Raw genomic sequence first — 23,212 nt, forward strand, 5'->3', positions numbered from 1 at the left:
GGAATGTTGATTGTATAATATGTTTTTACTATATGAAAAAGGAGAACATTACAAATAAATGTAGAACAAAACATGTTCATGTTCCAAATGTAAGATATGTTTGGGTTCCAATAATTAAGTAACATGTCGCTAACCCCAAAGGACTTAGATAAGTTTTTTTCGTAGACCAAACTTTTATCTTAATGACTTGCATGTGATTTCAAAACTAAGAAAGTCTATCTGGGTGTTCCAAAATTTGGTATTGTATGAATGGGCAAATTAAGGAGGAGTTCCATTTTATGTGATTTAGGGGGAGCTCTTTAATCATGAGATCTTTTTTTTATTATGATAAAAAAAAGAGATATATTTGTGTTGATATCTTGTGATAAATTGTACCTCTTTAAAGGGGAGATATATGATTATATTGATATTTGGTAGAACCTTTTATTTAAAAAAAAAGGAGAAAATTTATTTATCTCTCTTCTAGATTAACTACTCTTTTCTCTTAAGTTTTTATATTTAAAACATGACATATCACAAGTCTTCAAAACTTTGTTATCATCATAAAAAAGGGGGAGATTGTCAACAAAAAAAGATGGACATTTTGCTTCAATAAAGAGTTTTGATGATGATGACTCATGGAAAAGTTTTGAAGACTTAAAGAATGCTTGGATTTAAGAGATACAAACTTTAGTTTTTGAAGTCTTGTAATTTGTGTATCTTATTTAAAATAGTTAAATTAGTAGGCCAAGAGTCAAAATGCAGAACCCAAGTAGTAGAGCACTGAGAGAGTTTTTAATTTTTCATAAAAGTTATGTCATAATAATCGATTATCCAATTAAAATCAAAATTTTCATAAGAGTCTTTGTGATAATCGATTCTCATTACTAGAAATCGATTTTCACAGCGAAAAAATGTTTTCTCAAAAGTTTCTATAATAATAGATTATTACTTCTAATAATCGATTATCATCAACTGTTGTGACTTGACTCTTCAATTTCTTGACCTAATTTTTAAAACGACTTCTATACGTAAAATGATAGACTTTCATTTGTAAATACACAAGTTAGAGAAGTTTAAGTATTTGAGAACTCTTTATGGAAAGGCTTTGAAAAACCTAGTGTAGGTAGAACGATAACTTTCACCAAGTAGGTTTTGTGTGATTGAGTGTTGTTGTTGTTGCTAGGAAAGGTTATTCATCCTTTATATCACTAGTGCAAAATTGGGATACTAATGCGGCTAATATGCCTCGGTTTGTAGAAAATCGAAGCATATGAAAACGCGGTGGGCCTTTTGCAATTTTAGCGAACTTATAGGCCTGGATTCAAGAGAAACCGAGGCATAACAACTCTATTACATCAATTAAATAACCACCCGAGGCGTATAACTCTCCCTATATGACTTAATTCTGACCTTTCATATCAAACCTTTTTGGTCAGGGTTGCCGGTGAAACCGAGGCATATAAAACATATTCGCATCGGGTTCACAAAGAACCGAAGTAGGAGCTCTTTCTAGGTTTTTTAACAGTTTCTATCGAACTGTTTTCTTCTTCGTGTGCACTTTGCTCTCCACCACTACTGCTCAGTCTCCACCATCGCTCGTGCCTCCCTCGTCGTGTCTCCACCGCCACGTTCGTCGCGCCTCTCTCGCCGTGGTCGCTACTCGCATACGTTCTCCACCACTACTCGCATTCTCCACTAGAGTAAGCGACAAAGTGGAGTCTCACAGAGAAATGAAAAACCCTCTTTTTCTCATCTTCTTCCAAGGTCTTCACTTGATCCTGATCCAACACTGTCTTGTAATTCCCCCTGTAAACGCCGTTCAGGAGGTTCGTGCTCTGCCTGCGTTGCCGGAACGAGTCACGCAACGTCAACAACTCCGTCGACGCGAACGTGACATCGTTGTATGATATGTGGCTCTCCACGCTCTCGTAGTAGAAGTCTAGCTTCTTGTTGGGGTTCCTTGCCGTGAAGTTGAGGACGAGGTTGTAACAGAGCGTGTTGTCGCTGGAGGTGTAATTGAACTGCGTGAGTGTGGCGACGGAGACGTGCAGCTTAAACGCGTGTGGCTGGAGCATGGCGTAGAAGATGATGAATACGATGACGAGGAAGATTATGAGTGCGAGGAGAATCTTCCAGCAGATGCTGAAGAGACAGCAACAGCAATTTATGTGGCGGCGGGGACGTAGCGCCTCCGCCGGAGGAATCGTGGGGCCGTAATACGCACTGTTTAGTTGGGGTTGCTTATCTGCCATGCTGGAATGATAAGGGATAATATGAAGTGCTCTTTTTGTGATAGAAGAAAGTTACATGTGTGTAAATTGAAAAAGGGGTTTTTCAATTTGGTCTCTTTATGATAGTCACTATAATTGCTCTTTGTTAGATGGATTATATTGAAGTTGCTTTTGCTTTGGATGCTGCGAAATTGTGGGAAAGTTGGTGTCATTGTTTTTTAGTTTTTCTCTTTTTGCCGATTATGGTTGTGGAATACTTGGAGAGCTTAATCTTATCTTTATACCTTGTATTTATGGAGTCCAAGAACAAGTTTCCTTTTTGTGTCAACATGCTTGAAGTCAATTGTGATGTTTCTCTGCTAATGAATGGAATCTATTGAAAAGAGTAACCCTTTGTTCTGTGTCCTGGATTCTTAAGTGAGTGATTGATTGTGTTTATTTTGTTGTAGTACTGTGTGCTTGGTGGGCATCACATGTGTTCTTGCTCCATTCCTTGAGGAGACTGTATTTTGAGGATTTTTTATGACTTCTCTGACCAAGTGGTATTGTTGCCTTCATACCCGTTGATTTGATGTTTAAGTTTTGTTTTTCTTTTTGACTTTAGCATTCTTTTATTACCATATATCATGATAATACATGTTAAAGAAGCTACAGCTTGCCCTGAAATTTGGACTTTCTTCTTTTTTAATTAGATATGCATTGGGATGATAATTGAACAAAGAAGGTTTCAACCAGTGTAGCTTCAGCTATACTGTATTTAGCTTTTATCCTTGACATAAAATAGAAAAGTTGATTAGAATGTATAGTGAAGTTTTCCTTGTTCTAGCTAGTTGTTATTTTTCCTTTCAGTTAGGTTTCTGATCATATGGGTGTATTTTGACTCATACTTTAGGTGGTAGTTCTTCAATAAACCTGGGTAACTTTAAAGTTGAACGTTTAGAGTTTGATTGAATGTCCCTTCATGGTTTCAAAATTTGTCTAATCTCTTATGAAGGTTGCAGCACCTAAATACAACAAAGACATTGTTACGGTCTGCACTTGCATTTCAGTGAAATTGTTTTTAGTCTACACTTGCAACAAGGACACTGTTACGGCTCCTGCATCTGATGCTTTAATTTCTTTTTCACTTTCACTTTGAAATTTTGTCAAGGGTTTCAAGATGTGATGCACGAATACTATTGGATGGTATACTATACTGCCTCGGTTCAGAGGGAACCGAGGCATAAAGTCCTGGAAAAAAAATAAAGAAATGAAAAATCTACTGCATCGGTTCCCTTTGAACCAAGGCGAAATCTCTTCTTTTTTGCCTCGGTTCACAACCGAGGTATAAAGTTGTGGACTTTTTACCTCGCCTGTATATGCCTCGGTTCAAGAACCGCTGTCTATGGGTGAAAATAACCGATGTCGTTTCCCCTGATTGCACTAGTGTATGATTCAAAGGAAGAGTTCAGTACTTGTGGATTCAAGGAAATAGTTTCTTCATCTCTTGTGTGATTCAAAATGTTTTGTGGGACTCAATGGAGGTGTTCGTCCCTTGTGGATTTTGAGATGTCTTTCATCTCGTGGCTTCAAGAGAGGTGCTTTCTATTCTAAATTGTTACTTCTATTTGTAATCTCAATTTATTTTTAGTGTTTGAGTTGACCCCTCTTTAGAGAGATTAACAACTGGACGAAGAGTCTTTTGATCCAAACTAGTGTAAAATTACTTGTGTAAATGTCTCTTTCCCTATACTCTTTATTTTTCTTATTATTATTTAAAAGGAATACATTTTAATTGTAAAGTCAATTTATAAAATAGGACTTTTTTTCTTTTAAGTATAGTTTTATTAAGAAACCAATTCATCCTCCCCTCTTGATTTTATTATTTTGTTGCACGATTCTAACAAATTAGACTAAATCCAATCAAATAAACCTAATAGACTTGACTATTAGGTATGTTAGACATGGACAGAGCCAATTTGACTACACATGGGCACAATCCGACTTGGCATAACCTTTGTCTTGTGCTAACTTGGCTTGACTAGGGTTTTGTCCAACTCAGCTTGACTTGAACTTGGGTCGACTTGTCTTACCTTAGACTTGGGTCGACTCAGCTTGACTTGGACTCGGGTTAGCTCAACTTGACTTGGACTCGGGACAACTCGGCTTGACTGAGACCATGGCAAACTCATGTCAACCTAGGTCTAGTTCAACTGGCTTGTCTTTGGTTTGGTATGTATCACCTCAACCTCGAGGAAAGTTAAATTGAGTAAACATGGGCTTAGCCAAATCAACTTGACTTGGGCCAATGACAACTCGACTCGACCATGGACTAGGACTAACTCAGCTTGACATGGGGCTTGAAATAGGAAAGACTCAACTTAACTTAGGTGTGGACCGACTCAACTTGGTCTTAGTTTGAGTAAGTGATGGACGAACGCCCGAGAAGATGACGATAGAAGTTGTACGAGCACGAACCAGACCTCCTCGAAGCTTCTCCGACGAAGAAATATGCAGCGGAATGTAGATGAAGCTCTATATTGAGAGCTGACTCGAAGGAAACTGAGAGAATCGAATTCGATTGCAGAAAACCCTAAAATCATGAACGAACCCTAGAAAAGAGGGAAAACTCAAATTGGACCGATTAAACGGTTCAAACGCAAGATTGATCGGTTCAAAAGCGTTTAAACGGTGCAAATGGAGGTTTAATCGGTGGGAATCGAAAACAAACGGTGAGAATGGCAGGAAAATACAAAATGATGAAGAAACGCTAGGTTTTGATGTGTTCAGGATATGAGGAAAGAGAAAATGCAAATCTGAGAAGAGAATGTGAGTGACGAGGTGATTATGTGAGTGAAAGAGGCTTACCGTGATGAAGTGGTGAAGAGAGCTTCGGAGAAAATGGAAATGAAGTTGTGGCTAAGGCGTGAGGGAATGAAGAATGTGTTGATGCGTTGGAGCGGAGATGTAACAAGGAGCTGACGCGTGCACGAGAGTGGCAGTGGAGAGTCAGCGTGGAGGATGAGTGAGAAGCACAATGGTTAACGTGGAGAAATGAGAGAATGACGAAGGTGCTTGGAAGGTGGCTAGAGGGAGTCTTTGGACTCTCTAGCATGTGACTTTCAAGAGAGAATTATTTCTGAAGGTCAGAAAATTAAATTCTCATTAAGCTCAAAAGTACCAATTACAATAGAGAAGCTGGGTATTTATAGTAACCCATGCTCCTTACAAGCTAACCTATGAAAGGTAAAAATACAAAATAAAGACTATGTCGGGCACGATTACATCAGTAAGCTCCACCCTAGTCATGAGATGACTTAGCACTACCATTGAACCTAGGTCAACTCAACTTGATTTGTTTACCTGGGATAACTTGGCTTTACCTTTGAAATGATCCAACTCGACTTGACATTTAACATGGACTTACTTGACTCATCCTTCAACTAAGAATGACTCGTCACGTTTGTCGGCCTGGAAGAATCGACATAACTCTTTACTTGGTCCTGACTTGACTCATCATGACGTGGACACATTGTGGGCTTAACTTGACTCGATCAAACATGAGTCACACTCCACTTGGCCTAGTATGGACCAAAGGCCCAACAAAGGACTAACTTGACTTGATTAGGTTTTAGTGGATCCTACTCAACTCGGTTTGAGGTGCTTCTGACTCGTCTTGACTTGAGATGCATACAACTCAACTTAATCCTATATAGGCCGAACTCAAATCCACTTTATTTTTTGTCTAACACAACTTGGCCAAATGTTGACCTAACTTAACTATGTCCAATGCGAATGCAATTTAACTTAGCAAAATATGAACTCAACCATGACTTGACCTAGATCTAACCCGAATGATCTACATGACTTATCTTAAATTGAGATTGAGTCACACATACTACTTTGTTGAACTTAACCTATAGGTTGAACTTAACCTATGAAACTTTTGTTTCTATTTTAACTCTATAAAATTTTTAATCCTATAGATTTTTTTTAATTTTACCTTCGGACCAATTACTTGACCAAATTGATTGGTCTACTTATAATTTTTTTACATTAATTTTTTCTATATGTGCTCTGCTATCTAAACTTTTCCATATATCTTTCCATTAAAAAGTTAGTAAACCTCGAGTCCATTTCTTTTACTAGAACAACAATTTATAACACTGAAATTATTTCATTTTATCATATTTTAATGATTTTATATACTTTATTTCTTAAATATTTATATTCGCATATTAATAATTATTTTAATCTAATTAATTATTTTATATTTTCAAGTGTAACATTTTATTTATTTAACTTTTTTTCTGTTATATATATATATATATGTCTATATATATGCTGAGAAATAAACATCTATATGATAATCCCATGAGCAGTATATAGGATTTGGTTAAATGTTAAAAGAATATTGACATGACTTTTGCTGGGTGAGATGATGCTATCATCTTACTTTTGCGCAAAAGCCCCAACCTGCGGCGTAACAAAGCTACGACAGGCAACTTTTATCGGGTTTGATGTATTTCTTTCTCTTTTATTTAACGTCAATCCAAAGCTTAACGTCGTCTTTCTTTGGAAAACGTCATTAACAAGAATCTAAATCAACAACACTTAATCATTGAAATTGTAAGACATGACAAATATGTTAGGCGCCCAAACTTGTACTGCATCCAAACAAGTAAGATTAAAGAAAAATATGAAGTTATCGAATTTTAAATATTAGGTCACAGAAAAATGCAACCAGATCCTAAACTACGTGCATTAGAGATAAATTGAAAAAGTTCTCTATCTCAATTAAAATTTATTAAAAAAACAAAAAGTATCATGAAATTTATCTATTTTTAATTGATATTAAAATTACTTAAGACCTAGACACAGGAAAGAGCCAAAAGTTTTACGAGACCAATTTAAAAAACTTATGATTATGAAAAAATTATTATATGGATCCGATTGTAAGAAATTTAATATCTTTATAAAAAAGGATAAAATATTCTTTAAAATAAAATATTATAATTAAAAATATTAAATATATCTTTTTTTGAAATATCGAAGGATTCATATTATATTCTATACATTATACAATAAAAAATTGCAAAATAGTGGGAATAGCCATTGCCATTGTTCTCTCTCGTTAATTACTACTATATAATGAAAATATATTTATTGTCATAATAAAAGAAATCATGAATAAACGAAGAGTCTTGTTTCTCAACACCAAGAGAGGATAAATTGGTGATTGTCAGAACCATTAAAAACGCACCCAAAAACCCTCTGTACGGACGTCAGGTGTCAAGTTGAGGGAAGTCAAAAATCAGATAGTGGAATGCAGGTGTCAACAGAGGAGCGGACGTTCGTTTTAAGCAAAACTGAGTTTTTGGAAAATCATGTCACACTCTCTGCATGCATCTTCTTCTCCAAACTCTGAGTTTCTCAAATTCTTCTCCTTCTCTCTAAAAGCTCTCCCTTCTCTCTACCAAAACTCACTCTTTCTCTTCTCCGATCATCATTCAGGCACCGTAGAAGTTCTTCCGGCGTTAAGAGCTTCAGTTTGAACCGATCGGTTTCGAGTTCTGAACTGATAAGTTCTTCTTCTCCTTTAGTCGTTCGTTCCCTGGCACATGCAAACCAACTTCTGGTTGCATGAGTTCATAGTCTCATTCTGAACCAGTTGGTCTGTTGTTTGTTTTGGTTTGAAGAGTTGATTGAGCGTTGAGGGTAGAAGAATTGTAGTCAGACAAACCTCATTCTATCTCTAGGACGATCGTTCACGCTAGAGGTAAGGGAAGCTTATTTAATTTAATTGTATGTTAGTTGTACGTTCGTTGATAATGAATGCATGTGTTGAGTGGTTGAATGTATATAAAGTATGAATATGATTATTTACTATGTTATGGATTGTATGAAGTATGCAAATTGATTTCTGATATGAATGTATAAAGTTATGAAACTATATGTTAAGAAATGAGTTGGAATATAAATGATTCTGGTATGAAATTCCCCTAAGTAAGTGTACGTTCGTTACTGAACGGTCCTTGATCGTTCGGTTTTCTAGTGAATTTGGTTAGTAGTGGATTCTTTCATTTGGGAAGAATCCTAGTTGAGGACGAGCGTCTGCATTTCGAAATACCATGATTGAGCGTTCGGCCAAGTATAGTTGTGTCTTGGTATTCTGTTACAAATTTAAGTATTTATATATATATATATATATATATATATATATATATATATATATATATATATATATATATATATATATATATATATATATGGTTTAATGTCTCCGTAGGTCCCTATTTTGGTCATGAATTTCAAATAGGTCCTCTTTCTTTTCGGCGTATCAATTGAGTCCTTGTTTTTGTAAAATTGAATCAATTACAGGCCTGCCGTTAAATTGGACAAATGGCTGTTACAGTATTGGTTACGTGGCATGGTCAGTGCAGTTAATAATCAGATGTCGCATTTAAAACGATTTTTGTATTAAATAATTGGTATACACAGATGTATATTCACTTTTGGGTAAGGGCATACTAGGAAAATTGAAAAACTTGAAGGGCAGCCCCCTTTAATTGAGAAATGCAACTGAGATTGGGAAACAAATTGGGGGTTCTTATTATTAGGGTTCGCATGAGGGAAAAAATCTCATTCTTTCTTCGATTCGAAGCGCCGGTGTTCATGGGTGAAGATTATGTAGTTGGAAGTGGGAGGGTGCGCGTTCTTTCTTCGATTCGAAGTGATGGATAATGAAGTGCAGAAGTCGCATTCTTGTTCATCTTCGACATGCAATGGGTGGCGGAATCAAAACTCTGATGTCGTTTTTCGTGGTGGTGGAGTATCTACGATTGATGGTGTATCACCCCTTTGCCTGTGTGGAGAGAAAACAGTGGTAAGAACAGCTAGAACTGCTAAGAACAGAGGGAAGAAATTCTGGAGCTGCCCTAAGTACAAGGTAAGAACGTGGAGAAGTAGTGTTTTGTTTGAGTAGAAAGTCGTTTTAATTGTTATTTTTTTCACAGACTGGACATGAAGGTGGTTGCAATTTCTTCAAATGGTGTTGTGAAGACGGTAATGAGAAAAGCTATACGAATGTGAAGTGGGAAGAAAAGCATGAGTGTTTGTCAAAGACAGGAGAAATGGGAGGTGGAACGAAGATGATGAGTGATTTGATTAAATCTGTCAAGGTTGTGGAGAAATGGATGAAGGTGTTGACAGGATTGGTTATTTTTATTTTTTTACTTAATATTATTGTAATTTCAATATGGATTATAAATCCATAATGTAGTAGTGTTGATCGTTTTCTTAGGAAGAAATTAGCAGGGTTTTTCGGTTTCTTAGGATGGAACTGTTTATGTATATGACGATGTGAAGGAATGAAGTTGTGTTACTGAAGTGATAAACATAATAAATTGAGGTTTTGGTTTAATGTAGCAGGTTTTAAGGCCTTTTGAAAATTGTTTAATGTTTATTTTATTCACAGCAATGTTACAGGCCTTTTGGTTTTAAGGCTCGGTCGGGTCGTCCTACCCCGTCTATCGCTCGTCCAACTAGCTCCCTGTTCCCGAGCGTTCAGTTTGGTCGTCCTCCCTCGTCTACCGCTCGTCCAACTACCTCCTTGCTAAAGACCGTTCGGTCTGGTCGTCCACCCTCCTATATCGCTCGTCCAACTACCTCCCTGTTCCCGACCGTTCGGTCTGGTCGTCCTCCCTCTACCGTTCGGTCACATAGCTCCCCACCTTCAACCGTTCGGTCCCCATCTCTCTCCCTCCTACACCTTCTTCTCTTGTACACTTTCCAGCCCCGAACATGTGCTCCCTGCCTTCCAACGTTCGACCTTTACGATCGATACCGTTCAGCCTCACTTCTATATAAGACGTCAAAGAAGGAAATTCTAATATATCCAAAACATTGTAATACATCCAAAACAGTTCATGGTCATTGACAAAATAGTTCCTGGTCATTGTAATACATCCAAAACATTGTAATACATCCAAAACCATACATAGTTGGCATCATTGTCATTCATTAAATTACATAGCAGTAAAACCATAAACATTGTTCCTTAGACTATTACATAATAAGATCCTTAAACTTGACATCATTGTCATTTATACACACATCTATAGTTGAGCTTCCTTGTCATTCATACACACTTCAGATAACTATGATGATGGCATGATTGGTTCTTGGGTTGCTTTGGGGCAACGACTCCTGTTGTGCCCAACCTCCCTACATAGCCCGCATCTCTTCCGCAAACCACCCTTGCTCACTCGTGAATCATCCTTTCTGATCTCCCACTGCTCCAGTCTTCTTTTCCTTTTAGGTCTTCCAGGCATAACCTTTTTCCTAGGAGGCATGACATCCGGATATGGTGTTAGGTCCCACATGTTGTTTCCGTTGATGGAATATACGATTGATGCATAGATTTCTTCATAGGTGGACTTTAGAAAGCAAGCCGGAATGAACTGCTGGCCATCAATATTAAGAAACTTCATTGCGGCTAGGGAGTGACAACATGGAATTCCTGTGATGCTCCATCTCCTGCACGAGCATGAGAACTCGTCTATGTTTACAACAAATTTTTCTCCACTCTGGGAGACGTGTCTTACTTCAAAGAGTTTGTGTGCTGACCAGTTATAAAGAAATAAAAAAAAAAATTAAACAACACATTTAAATAACATAAAATTTACCAAGGAATGAATAAACATTTATGAAGTTATGAAGAAAGTTACCTAGGTATCTAGTTCTTGGTTGATTGAGATTCCTTTGTAAATCTGGCCTGGATCTTTGGACAAATTGGTCCTGAAAATGATTGTATCTTAGACCTGTTTTTTGCCCATCTTTGCATTATGTATACCCTAATTTCTTCCAGCATTGTTATGATTGGTTTAGTCCTGGTGTGAACCAGGACACTGTTGAAAGCCTCACTCATATTGTTGACCAATGTGTCACATTTTGGTGTTGGACTGAATCTGGACCTTGACCAATATCTACAACATATGATATATACACATGTTAAAACTGCAACTAATATGGACAAACATAAAATAATATAGAAAGGGCAAAAATAATTAATACAAATTGTCAACCTTGGAGGGATGGCAATCAAATGCTTGAATGCATCTTCATTTATATCTTTAATGTTTCTCATCTCCCTTTCCCAGTTTTGTGGATGAGTGGCAGTAGCTGCCCTCCACATCAGCTGTTTCAAATTTTTACCAGGAAACTTTTTCCTAAAGTTTGAATATAAGTGTCTGACACAAAATCTCTAGTCAACACCTAGGAGTAACTGTTGTATGGCTGGTAGTGGACCCTGTGGTGTTAACATAAAACAAAACATTTATCAGCATATCAAATTAATGAACCAATATACGAAAGAAGCAATTTAAATATGATTATTACCTTTTGTTGGTCGGAGACAAAAGTAATTGAAGAACATACTTCTCCACCACCAAGATCATCAATCAAAAGATTCAAAAACCACGTCCATGAATCTTTGTTTTCCACTTCTACCACCGCATATGCAATGGGCAACATTTGATCATTTTCATCCCTCCTAACAGCCGTCAACAGCTCACCACCATACTTCCCTTTCAAAAAGGCTCCATCTAATCCAATTATTGACCTATAGTAGACAAAACTGTCTTTGCATGCCTTCAGACAACAGTAAAATCTGTTGAAAATTAACTCACCCTCATTATTCTCAACAAGGACCTTAACTGTAGATCCTGGATTTCTTTCCAACAACTCATGCGCATAATCATATATCCTCTTATATTGTTCATTAAAGGACCCATCAATTTGATTAGAAGCAATAGCTTTGGCTCTATAAGCCATACACCTTGATATACCTATGTTCCACTTCCTTTGAACTTTTTCACGAATATCAACACCCTTCATCTTAGGATTTTCCTTAACTGTTTTCACCAACTTTTTGCTCAACCACTTGGCGTCAACTAACTTCAGGTTGAACTCCCTGCTGCATGTATGAATGTCTTTTTTAGTTCTCAGCTGCCATGATTTTACAGCCTCCATATAACCAAAGTATATGGTCCATGGGCATTCTCCTTTTGCACCAAAGCACTTCATCCTCAATCTTCTTTTGTCATTTTTTACAAACTTTATATTCCTCCCATTTTCCAAGGCATACCTTTTTAGAGCATCTAAAATATCTTGCTTTTCTGCAAAAAAAGTCCCAACTTCCCATGTAAAGTCTACCATACTTTTTGGCATACAAAAAAATACCAAACCTCCCATAACCTTCACTGTCATTAACCTCTTCATCACTATCTGTTGCACTAAGTAATTCCTCAGATTTCCACTCCAAATCTGACAATCCTCTATCGTCATGATCATGACATTCAACACTGACATTATCACGGTCATCATCACTGTCATAAAGACTTTCTACTTCTACTTCTACTTCCACATGACCATCTACATCACCATCTATATCACATTCAACACTCACATCTATTAGGCCCTCTAAGCACTCATTATTTCCATGTACATCACCTTCTTCAGTAGATGTACTCCAACTACAAAGATAAACTTCATCCTCCACAACTCCTTCACACACATTCAACTCTTGCTCTTCTTCAACCTCATGCAACTCTTGTACGTGACCATGACCTTCAACCTCTACTTCAACAGCACCACCATCCTCTTCACCCTCGTTCACCTCTTCTAAGTCACCATCAACTACACCATTTACTTCAACACCGTCACCATCTTCTTCACGAACATTCACCTCTTGTAAGTCACCATACCTTCACCATTTACTTGAACAGAATCACCATCTTCTTCACCATTTTTTTGTACTGTACCATTACCTTCAACTTCTCCTTCATCATTAGTAATGTCTTCAAGCATATGAATGACTTCGGGATCAGAAACTACATGGACAATTATAAATGAACTTCACCATTAAGCCTAGCTAAGTTAGCCATATGCATGGCACCTCTGTCATCAATCAATTGTTCCAACCTATTTTCCAACACTAAACCCCCTCCTACACAGTACCATAAATCTTTAAAATTCTCATATCCTAAACTTTTCACTACACTGACATCCACAAAAAAACTCCACATGTCAGGGTCAAAGGACAAAGTTGTTGTCTCCCCTTCATACTTTAGGGTACTATCATTAATGAACTTTCCTCCATGGTGGAAAACACACACAATAGCGTCCTCCATTATGCACAACACAACATAAATATATCTACAGACCTATTATGAAAACATATGACGACAAAAAAATTAAAACAGGCACAGAGATCAAATAACTTTAAACATACTCACTCAAACAAAGTCAAATAACTTTAAACATACATGGGGGACCACCGAAATGCAATCAAAACCAGAGACCAAACCATACATCAATGGGGGACCACCACCGAATATTGTAGTTTCGATTCAATAAAAACAAAGACAATAAAGCACAAACACTGACCTTCCTTGAGATTAACCTCCACTCACCACGTGCTTCAGCTTCTTGCTTCCAACAACAAAAGGACCCACACCTGACCTACCGAGACACGAACCCCTGCATGCACTCTACCGCTTCAGCTCGAACAAAGATCGTGATTTTTCTTCCCTCACGCGAACCCTAATAATAAAAACCCCCAATTTGTTTCCCCAATCTTAGTTGCATTCCTCAATTAAAACGTCTTGCCCTTTAATTTTTTCTTTTTTCCTACTATACCCTTACCCAAATCTGATTATACTTTTGTTCCTTCTTCTTTATTTAATACAAAATTGCTTTTAAATGCCACGTCTGATTAGTAACTGCACTGACCATGCCACGTAACCAATACTGTAACGGCCGTTTGTCCAATTTAACGGCAGGCCTGTAGTTGATTCAATTTTACAAAAACAAGGACTCAATTGATACGCCGAAAAGAAAGAGGACCTATTTGAAATTCATGACCAAAATAGGGACCTACGGAGACATTAAACCTATATATATATATATATATATATATATATATATGTAATTGTATATCACAGTTATTCTTAAACACTATCCCAGTAGTATCTAGGTATAATTATCAAGCCTATTCTCTTTAAATTTAGTAGCATTTGGTCTCATACCAAGTGTTCGTCCTACGCAAGTGTGTGGTCTTACACCAGGCTCTCGTTCTATCTTCTTAAGCTAAACTTTCTAATACGAGCGTTCGTTCAAGCCCTCTAGGGTTCGCTCACTATAGTGTTCAGTCTTTGACTGGCATTTGGATTTTTGATACTAAACTCAATTAAACTAAGTATTTACAAGTGTTCGGTTTCTTCATGTGAATCATTCTAAGTATTAGTTTGTAATGTCTTGAAGTAACCTTATCCATTGGTTTCATTTTGGAGTCTTCGTACTTGGTCTGGTCTTTTTGATGTTCAATTGGAGTTCTCAAGAGTCAGTTCATCTAATTGGCTCATTGTTGTAATTGACGTTCGTTCCTTTCGGTTCTCGGAATATATGATTGTACTCGTTATATTTTTCAACCCGATATCAACCCCTTGGCCTTAATCTATTCTGAAATTTGAGATATCGCGGTCTCGTTCTGAGTTCGGGTTGAACGTTCGTTAATTGGAATCCTTATAAATCTTTGTACGAGATGGTTAAATGAGATATTTATTAATGAAAGATGAAGAAAATGTGATATGGAAATGTTGTGGATTATGGACGAGCGTTCCGGGGAGGAACGACTCATGTATGAATATTGGAATTGGTAAAGTATGACTGTGGGTATGCTAAGCTGGATGTTCATCCTGATGTTCCGTGAGTACTCGTCTTTACATAGAGGAGGGTAGATCATGTGTGGGAACGGCAGGAGGTCCTAGTCCTTAGGGGTACTTTGGACATATAGGACTAACCTCGGGTGGCAGCTGATGAGAGTATTCCAGTTACTACATCACCCGGGTGCATGAACGCTTGTAGCTACACAGATTTCATACAGTCCGGACGGTCAGTCTAGTATTAGGCTTTGTATGAACGAACTATGAATTATCTTGTTTGATTGATTTATTGAAATGTATGTTTATGCATGATTTAAATTACATAAGCTTACCCTGTGTTTCCTGTCTTATCTTGTTTTGTACGTTCGTCTTGTCGTTGCAATGATCATCCGTGTGGATGTGAGCAGAAGGAGACGAGCTGTTGGAAGATGCGCTGGAAGAAGAAAATTTGGTCGAGGTTGAAGTTAAGACCGAACGGTAGAACGTTCGGTCAGTAGTTTAGTTTTTGTAGTAAGGTGGTCATTCGATCACCTTCCCCTTTTTGTTATGTATGACCGTTCGGTACATTATTTTGTAAACCGTTCGGTTAGTTTTGTACCATTGTACAGTTCAAATTTGTAACTCTTTCTGTAAGGCCGTTCGGCCAGAACCGTACGTTTTTCTTAGTGAAAGACTGAACTGAAATATTATTAAATGTAATTATTCTATTATATAGTTTATTGCTGTATTTTTGGGATGTTACAGTGATCAATAAAAACAAAATGCTTTTTAAATCCTTTTGCAAACTTAGAATGATCTTTAACCTTTCTTGTAATCTAAGTAATACGCGTATGCAATGAAAGTAAAAGAGATAAGGAAACAAGAACAAACACAAGGTTTTTATCCCGGTTCCTACATTTCCTTGGCACTTTTGCATGTTGACACCCTGAAAAACTCATCAATGGTAAGTGCAGAAGAGATAACATTTCTAACTTTTATATCACATGGAGCTTTTCTACTTTCCTCTTCATTCCACTCAGAAAAGTTTTTCAATATAGGTTTGTTAAAATAGAATGACTCAATTTCTCACACCAAGAGGGGGGATGGGGGGGCGGCGGGGGGGCGCTGAATTGGTGAAGTATAAAATTTAAAACTTTCAAAATCTTTTTCACCAAAAGAGATGCCTTTATACTTTTCTTGAAACGCAAGTTAAAAGATTTTCAATGCAGCGGAAATTTAATCGAATGTGTGTAAAGTATAATGGATTGAATATAACAGAGTAGGGATAAGAAAGATCAACGCTGAGTTTTTATACTGGTTCGGCCAAGCCTAAATCGAGTGTCCTTCCAACCACAAGAAGCCGATTTAAAGATCAAGGTTTTTACAACAAGGTTTTTATAGAGACCTCATGTCAAAAATATAAAACACCTCTCTAACCGTCGCTAAGTCATAATTGTTGTTGATAGAGGGAGCAATATGAGTGTTGAACCCACTCCCTGATGTGTTTGTTTTTTATGATGACAACACATTGACTGTAACAACACAGATGTTGTCATGACACTAAAGAAATATGTTTCTGTATGATGGAATAATATATGGATATATAAATGCTTATTATTGATAAATGCATATATTGACATATTGTTGGTTCTGCATACTACTACTTATGATGTGTTTATATCTTTGTATGCATACTGTATATTATGTGTGATGAAAACCACAAGCAGTAAGCAAATTTGTATGGCATAATCGATTACAATATTGTTGTAATCAATTAAGTTCCTCAGACAGCTTATGTTTTGAACTGTGGAAAAACAACAAGTTTGAATGGATTACATTAGGTGTTAAATCGATTAAAACTCGTGTCTTTGCATAGATCTTTTTTCAAATGTGTTGTCATGAGTTTTTGAAGAGAAAGAGTTTTCAAAAATCTGTTTAAGTGTTTAGCTTAATTGATTACACAAGTTATGTAATCAATTAAGTTTGTTATCTTTTGAAAAAAAATTTCAGCTTAGTCATAACTGTTATAAGGGTCATATTTTTAAATATGTTTGACTAGCATTAAATGTAAATCGATTACATTAATTGTGCATTCAATTAAGAGTTGTGTTAGTTGTAATTCTGTTACACCTGATTTTAATGTAACTGATTACATTACTAACATAATCGATTACTTTGTGTCTAATATGATGAAAACTATAAATTGACGCATTACTTGTGTTTCAAAAAGACTTTTGATCAATTGTACACTTTCATATCTGACATCTTTGATCTGGGAAAGTTTGTACAGATTACACATACGCTCCAAGAATTAAGAAGTGAAGATTGTGAAGAAACTTGAAGGATTCTTGAGAGGATTGTTGAGAACTTAATTAGCTTATTAGATTCGCACTGCTGAGGTGTAATTGTTGTGATCAGAAAAGGTTTATGCACTTGTTGATTGTGATGTGTCCCTGGTCGTGTGCGACAGGAACAAGAGTGAGGAGCTCTTGGACTTTGAGAGAGGATTCTCAAAGGGTTTTTACAAACAGAACGTGTGGTTGTGTGTGGGCAGGTGTTTTCATTTCCATATCTGATTGTGAGTGGGAAAGGTGTTTACATTATGAGAGTGTGTTCACTATAAAACCTTTGGTGTAATTCTCAAATCATTCTAGTGAAATATCCTTCAATCTAAGGTTGATTGGAAGGGTGAGTGGATGTAGGCATTGAGGACGAACCAGAATAAAAACCTTGTGTTTGTTCTTCTTTCCCTATATCTTTTACTTTAATCTGCATATGCGTTTACTTTCATTGCAAGAAAGTTTTAAAGATCATTCTAACTTTGCAAAAAGATTTGAAAAACATTCATTTTTATAAATCACCAATGCACCCCCTCTTAGTGTTGAGAAACAAGCCTCTTTATTTCTAACAATAATGTTCCATGTTTGCCTTTGTGCAAGATTTCAGTCAGTCAATCTCGGACTATGCTATAAAGGAAGCGAAAGCTTCAAGCTTGAAGGATATAGTGATGTTGATTACGCTAGATAAAGTTGAGTGTAAAAGCACAAGTGGAGGCTACCACTTCATTGGAGGAAACCTAGTATCGTGGCTAAGAAAGAAGCATAATACGAATGTCAACAGTAGAAGTTGAATACATATATGTCGCCCACTTCTTCTCACAACTTCTATGGATCAGGAATCAATTAGAAGATTACAACCACTTTGAAGGTAAGATTCCTATCTACTATAATAGCAATCTTATAATTAGCTTATCTAAGAATCCTACATTGCATTCACGTGCTAAGAATATTGAGGTCAAACATCACTTCATACGTGATCATGTTAACAAGGGTATTGTGGATTTACAATATGTAAACACAGAAGATCAGCATGTTGACATCTTCACATTAGTTGAAGATAGAGTTAATCTTCTAATCACCCTTATTGGTTTGAGAATCATTGAATGAATTTGATTCAACATGTCAATTGTGTTCATATAGTGTCTAGAGAGTCAAACGTCTAAGACACATAGTTTGTATGACGTCATACACTGCAACGTCTAAGACAAATCATCTTTAAGACACCTGCATCCATGCATTAGGTTGTATCTAAATACTAAGCCCGTCTCTAGAAGTTGTATAGGATTTCCAAAGCCTCAACCCTTCTCTTTCTAATTTTCCCAATATCTTTTTTTGTGTGTTAATCAAGTCATCACTCCTAACATCAATTCTTTCTCTTCTATTTTCCTCGAAATGACAAAACTTCTGACTTTACCACTCTTCTCGTTCTTATCTGCTGCACCCTACACTCCATTTCGAAATTTCTTGATCTTTAAGAGATACAACATCTCTTTTCAAAATCTATTATTAAAGGGACGAGATAAACCAATCGCCCACAACTAACTTTTTCTCTCTATTTAAATCGACTCCACTCTTCTCATTCGCAACACAGTCTTTCGAAAACCCTAAACTCTCCTTCTTTCTCACCCTCATGGTCTCCCAAATCTCTAAGCTCTCAAACTCTCAACATTCCAAACCAATGAAGCCTTCTTCCAAACCTCTAGACCGTCATCATCATCTCATCCTAATAGCGAACCAAGATGAATATGATAATCCAACATCCCTTCCTACTCTTGTGTTCAGAAATTACTTGCCTTACACAAGTAGTTCTTCAACCTAACCTACCTTCCTCACAACCGAACCCCACCTTACCTTATATTTCCACTTTTATCGCATTGACCTTCTCCCTATTCTTCAACTCTTCTTTTGTTTTCCTTTCATGACCCGTTTAAGCTCCCTCATTCTCCTTCACTCTCATCATCATATTATTCCATTGTTATAATATCTTATGTGGACTATGAAGGCTTCCTCTCTTTGTCGGGCTATAATGTCCTTTCCCTCCTTCTCTTTCGATGTTTATCAAATAAGGGAGAGAAAGAGAGTAGATGCATCAGCATCTAGGAGCATGTACTTAGGGGATACACCAGAAGATAGAAAAGAATATCATAGCACAAAATTAGGGGTAGTCTCTAGATTCTTAAAAGTTTTTCTTATGAGTCCATATTTAAATTCATGTAATATGCTTATGAAATGTTTGTTCCTTTTAATTGTTTTAGTCGTTCTAACAACTACTTATATCCTTTTGCTCTTATTGTTTAAACATGTTTTATTTAATTGTTGCTATATATTTTCGACTGTAACCACTAATCACTAGTAAAAAAATAGCGTATAACGTCACGTGTTTAACGTCCAACCACTGAATAGCCAACGTTAAAAATGACCGGTGGCATTTTTGTAAATAAATGCAAATATTAAACGTCGTTTAGAATTGTAATTCGACATAAAAGGATATAAAACGTCGAATGCCCCAGCATTAGACGTCAAAAGGTTAGTGAATTCAATAAAAAATTTGAGCAGGAGATTGAAAATTCATTCACTTTATCTTAGCGCGCAACACCCTCTTCTCTTCTCAAACTTTTCTCGATTGAAGTTTGACGACCATCACATGTAATCTTTCTTTCATTTGATACAAATGCATTTTATGTATGATTTTCGTTTGTTTTGATCGATTATTTTTGTGCTTTTGTTCTTCATAGGCGCATTCTTCTTTCTTTGTCATCGGTGACGACACTTTACTCCGACGAATCCACCTTTTGAAAAATAGTTTTCCTTTTCGTTTTGAAGAACTTATGTGTTGAACTTGTTTCTTGTTTTTTTTGTTGAACTTGTTTGTTGTTGTTTGGTTGAACTTCTTTGGTGTTGTTGTTTGATTGAACTTGTTTGTTGTTGGTTATTATTGTTTGTTGATGATACTACGTTCATAGTTCTTGCTTTATAAAATATCAAAAACTGAAATTTATTGTTTTTCTACTTTTCAGGTCTCGTAGAGCTGTAAAAAAGGATCACAATTAATTAAAAAAACAAAAAAAAATTTATTAACGTCGTATATTAACATAATTTGACGTTAAGTTAACGTCGTATATTGACAAAATTCAATATTAATTTAACGTCGAATTTTTTAAATTCGATGTCAATTTAACATCTCTTGATATGACGTCATTCGCGAATTCGCCGTTAAAAGTCCAAAATATTCAACGTTTTACGCGATTTTTGTATTAATGAATCTGCATGCACAAGATAAAAACCATAAAACAACATAAAACATTTATAACAACTAAAGAACCATAAAAATCTAAAACTATGTGCTAAACTAAGAAAGATCATATCGTTTAGATTTGTATTTGTTGAACATAAAAAAAAGGGAGATTGTTAAGACAAAATGGTCTACACGTGTAAACTCTCTCATGTTTTAAAGTTTAACCAAATAATATTAAACAAAACAAAATTTAAAAATACCATACATAGAACCATAAGCATTAGGTTTGAAATTCCAAACAACAGAAGAGTTTTTAGAAAATACTTAGGATTGTAGAAAACACTAAGGATTGTAGAAAACACAAAAATACCTAAGTCAAAACACCCAAACACAATGTTAACGACTAGTAAGTCAAAAATGTCTGAGAGAGTTATGCTAAACACGGAAGCTATATTGTACCCAAAGGTATTCAATTGGACTCTCAAAAAACATAAAAAGTGTCAAGACTATATATTTGACAAAACATTCTTAAAGCTTAAACCAAAAGCATAAAAACATAACCTGATAAAAGCTCTTAAAAGCAATATCACAAAAAACGTTTACATCAGCCCAGACGATACCATGAGCTAAAACTGTTATTTCATACACTGCTCTGACAAGTTGACTTTAACCAACGACTGTTGTACACGAAGAAAGAGAAGACACAAATATCAAAGCTAAAAGCTTTTTTGTCTAACAGATATTTATCCAAGAGCCTTTAAATAGAAGAATTCTCAAAAGAAGAAAAAAGAGGATATCATACAACAAAAATATTCATCATACGTAGAAGAGCTCAACAAAAAGATAATATTTGAGAAGAAAAGAAGTGATGCAACACTCTCAAGCTTCATTGTAATATTTGCTTACTGTTGTAAGCAATCTTTGATTGCAATTCTAATGAGAATTAAAACACTTGTTGAACTCAGTTGAGTTAAGAAAATCTAGGCAACGTATCAAAGCATTGTTCCATTCTTTGAAATTTACAAATTTCTTCTTATCTCCAATCATGTATTTTAAGATACCACATAGACTTTTTAGATTTTTAAGATTTCTAAAAAAAAACAAGTCCTTTTAGATCCTCAACATTTTTTTTGTCTCCTTAGGGTTAGTGAAAAGTAAAAATCATTTAATTATAGGTACCCATACATATTTTCCAGTTCAAACACCACAATTTTTAATGTTACACTTGTTTGAAGTATGACCCAATTTCATGAAATTGAAACATGTAACAACTTTTTTTTATTTTAAGCCTTATTCTTAAATGTAGGTTTTTCAATATTTTTATATTTAGTTGTATCTTCAAGTAATTTATCAATAATGTTAATGTTAAACAAATGGCTTTTACAATATACACACTCAACAGATACATTTCTAGCTTCCTCTATAATTGCAAGCCTTTATATTCTAATTTTAATTTACTATATAACATATTTTCAAATTCATGAAATAATTCTTGGAAAGCATTATATAGTTCATCATAATTTTCATTATCACTGCAAACACGTACATTGCTTCCATCTAAGTCACCTGAGTTAGATGAACTTGAATCATTTTCTTCCCAAGAAACATAGGCCTTCTTCTTTTTGTAGAACTTACTTCTTTTCTTTTCTTCACACCTTTTGGCATTTAGGCAATTTGCCTTTACATGATCAGTTTCTCATCAACCGTAGCATTTAAAATTTGAAGATCCTTAATTCTCCTTCTTGTCACTTCTAAATTGTCCTATACGTTTGGATTTAATGAACTTGTTGAATTGTTTAATCATGAGACTTAATTTTACAATCTCAATTTTGAAAGTTATGTTCTTTTTCATTCCTTGGTCATCTTCTTCATTTAAGCACCCAAGTTCAAGTTCATGCTCACTCAACTTATCAAAGAGAGTCACCATAGACATCGTTGCAAGATTTTGAGATTCAATAATTGTCGTGACCTATGGTTGTCATGTCTTATTTAAAGATTTTAAAATTTTGATGTTAAGTTCATCCATATCAAAAGTTTTACCTAAACATATGAGATAATTATCAATGTGTGTGAAACACTTTTGTATATCATAGATAGTTTTGCCTTGCGACATTCGAAACATCTCGTACTCTTGGTTTAAGGAATTCTTCGTAGCACACTTCACATATTGTAATAGATTAGTTAACATGTTGGTTAATCGTATTCTAAAATAGAAAAAAAAAATCATTGGCTTATCAAATTCTCTATCAAGCTATGAAAAAGATTTAGCAAAAGACATAAACAAATCCATTATCGCTATTACATTAGAAGTTTTGTATAAATGTATCGCCATGCTAAGTGTTTTGATTTAAGTTCTTTTCTTTCTAAGAGGTGGAAATGAATAACTCGGTTGAAACGTAATAATCATACATCTGTAATGCATTGTACAAATAAATATCCTATAAAACTCATCAAGGGTTAAAGTATATGATATAATATTTCTAGCTCTAATATCATATTGTGCCCTTCTATTTTCATCAGTAGTCCATTGAGGAAAACGGCTTTGATTCATGCACATCATTCATAATTATTGTAGGAAAAAATGGACCATTAATTATTCCATCCCAAACACTCCTATCAACATATTCTAGAAAATTTTGCATTCTAACTTTTCAAAAGGGATAATTTTCACTTGCAAAAAATGGAGGTTAGTTAATAGAAGTGCCCTTGGAAAAGGTTTGATTTTGTCCAACCATTTTGAAA

At 35.6% G+C, this 23,212-nt stretch overlaps 1 protein-coding gene across 1 annotated transcript; it reads right to left on the reverse strand.

The window, feature by feature from the left end:
- Positions 1–1,661: 1,661 nt before the first annotated feature.
- Positions 1,662–2,234, reverse strand: LOC108319692 (NDR1/HIN1-like protein 10). The gene has a single exon (XM_017550915.1). It carries the CDS (start codon positions 2,232–2,234, stop codon positions 1,662–1,664), a length of 573 nt encoding a protein of 190 aa, XP_017406404.1.
- Positions 2,235–23,212: the final 20,978 nt, after the last annotated feature.

The sequence above is a fragment of the Vigna angularis genome, chromosome 1, assembly GCF_016808095.1.
Source record: "Vigna angularis cultivar LongXiaoDou No.4 chromosome 1, ASM1680809v1, whole genome shotgun sequence".
Lineage (NCBI taxonomy): Eukaryota > Viridiplantae > Streptophyta > Magnoliopsida > Fabales > Fabaceae > Vigna > Vigna angularis.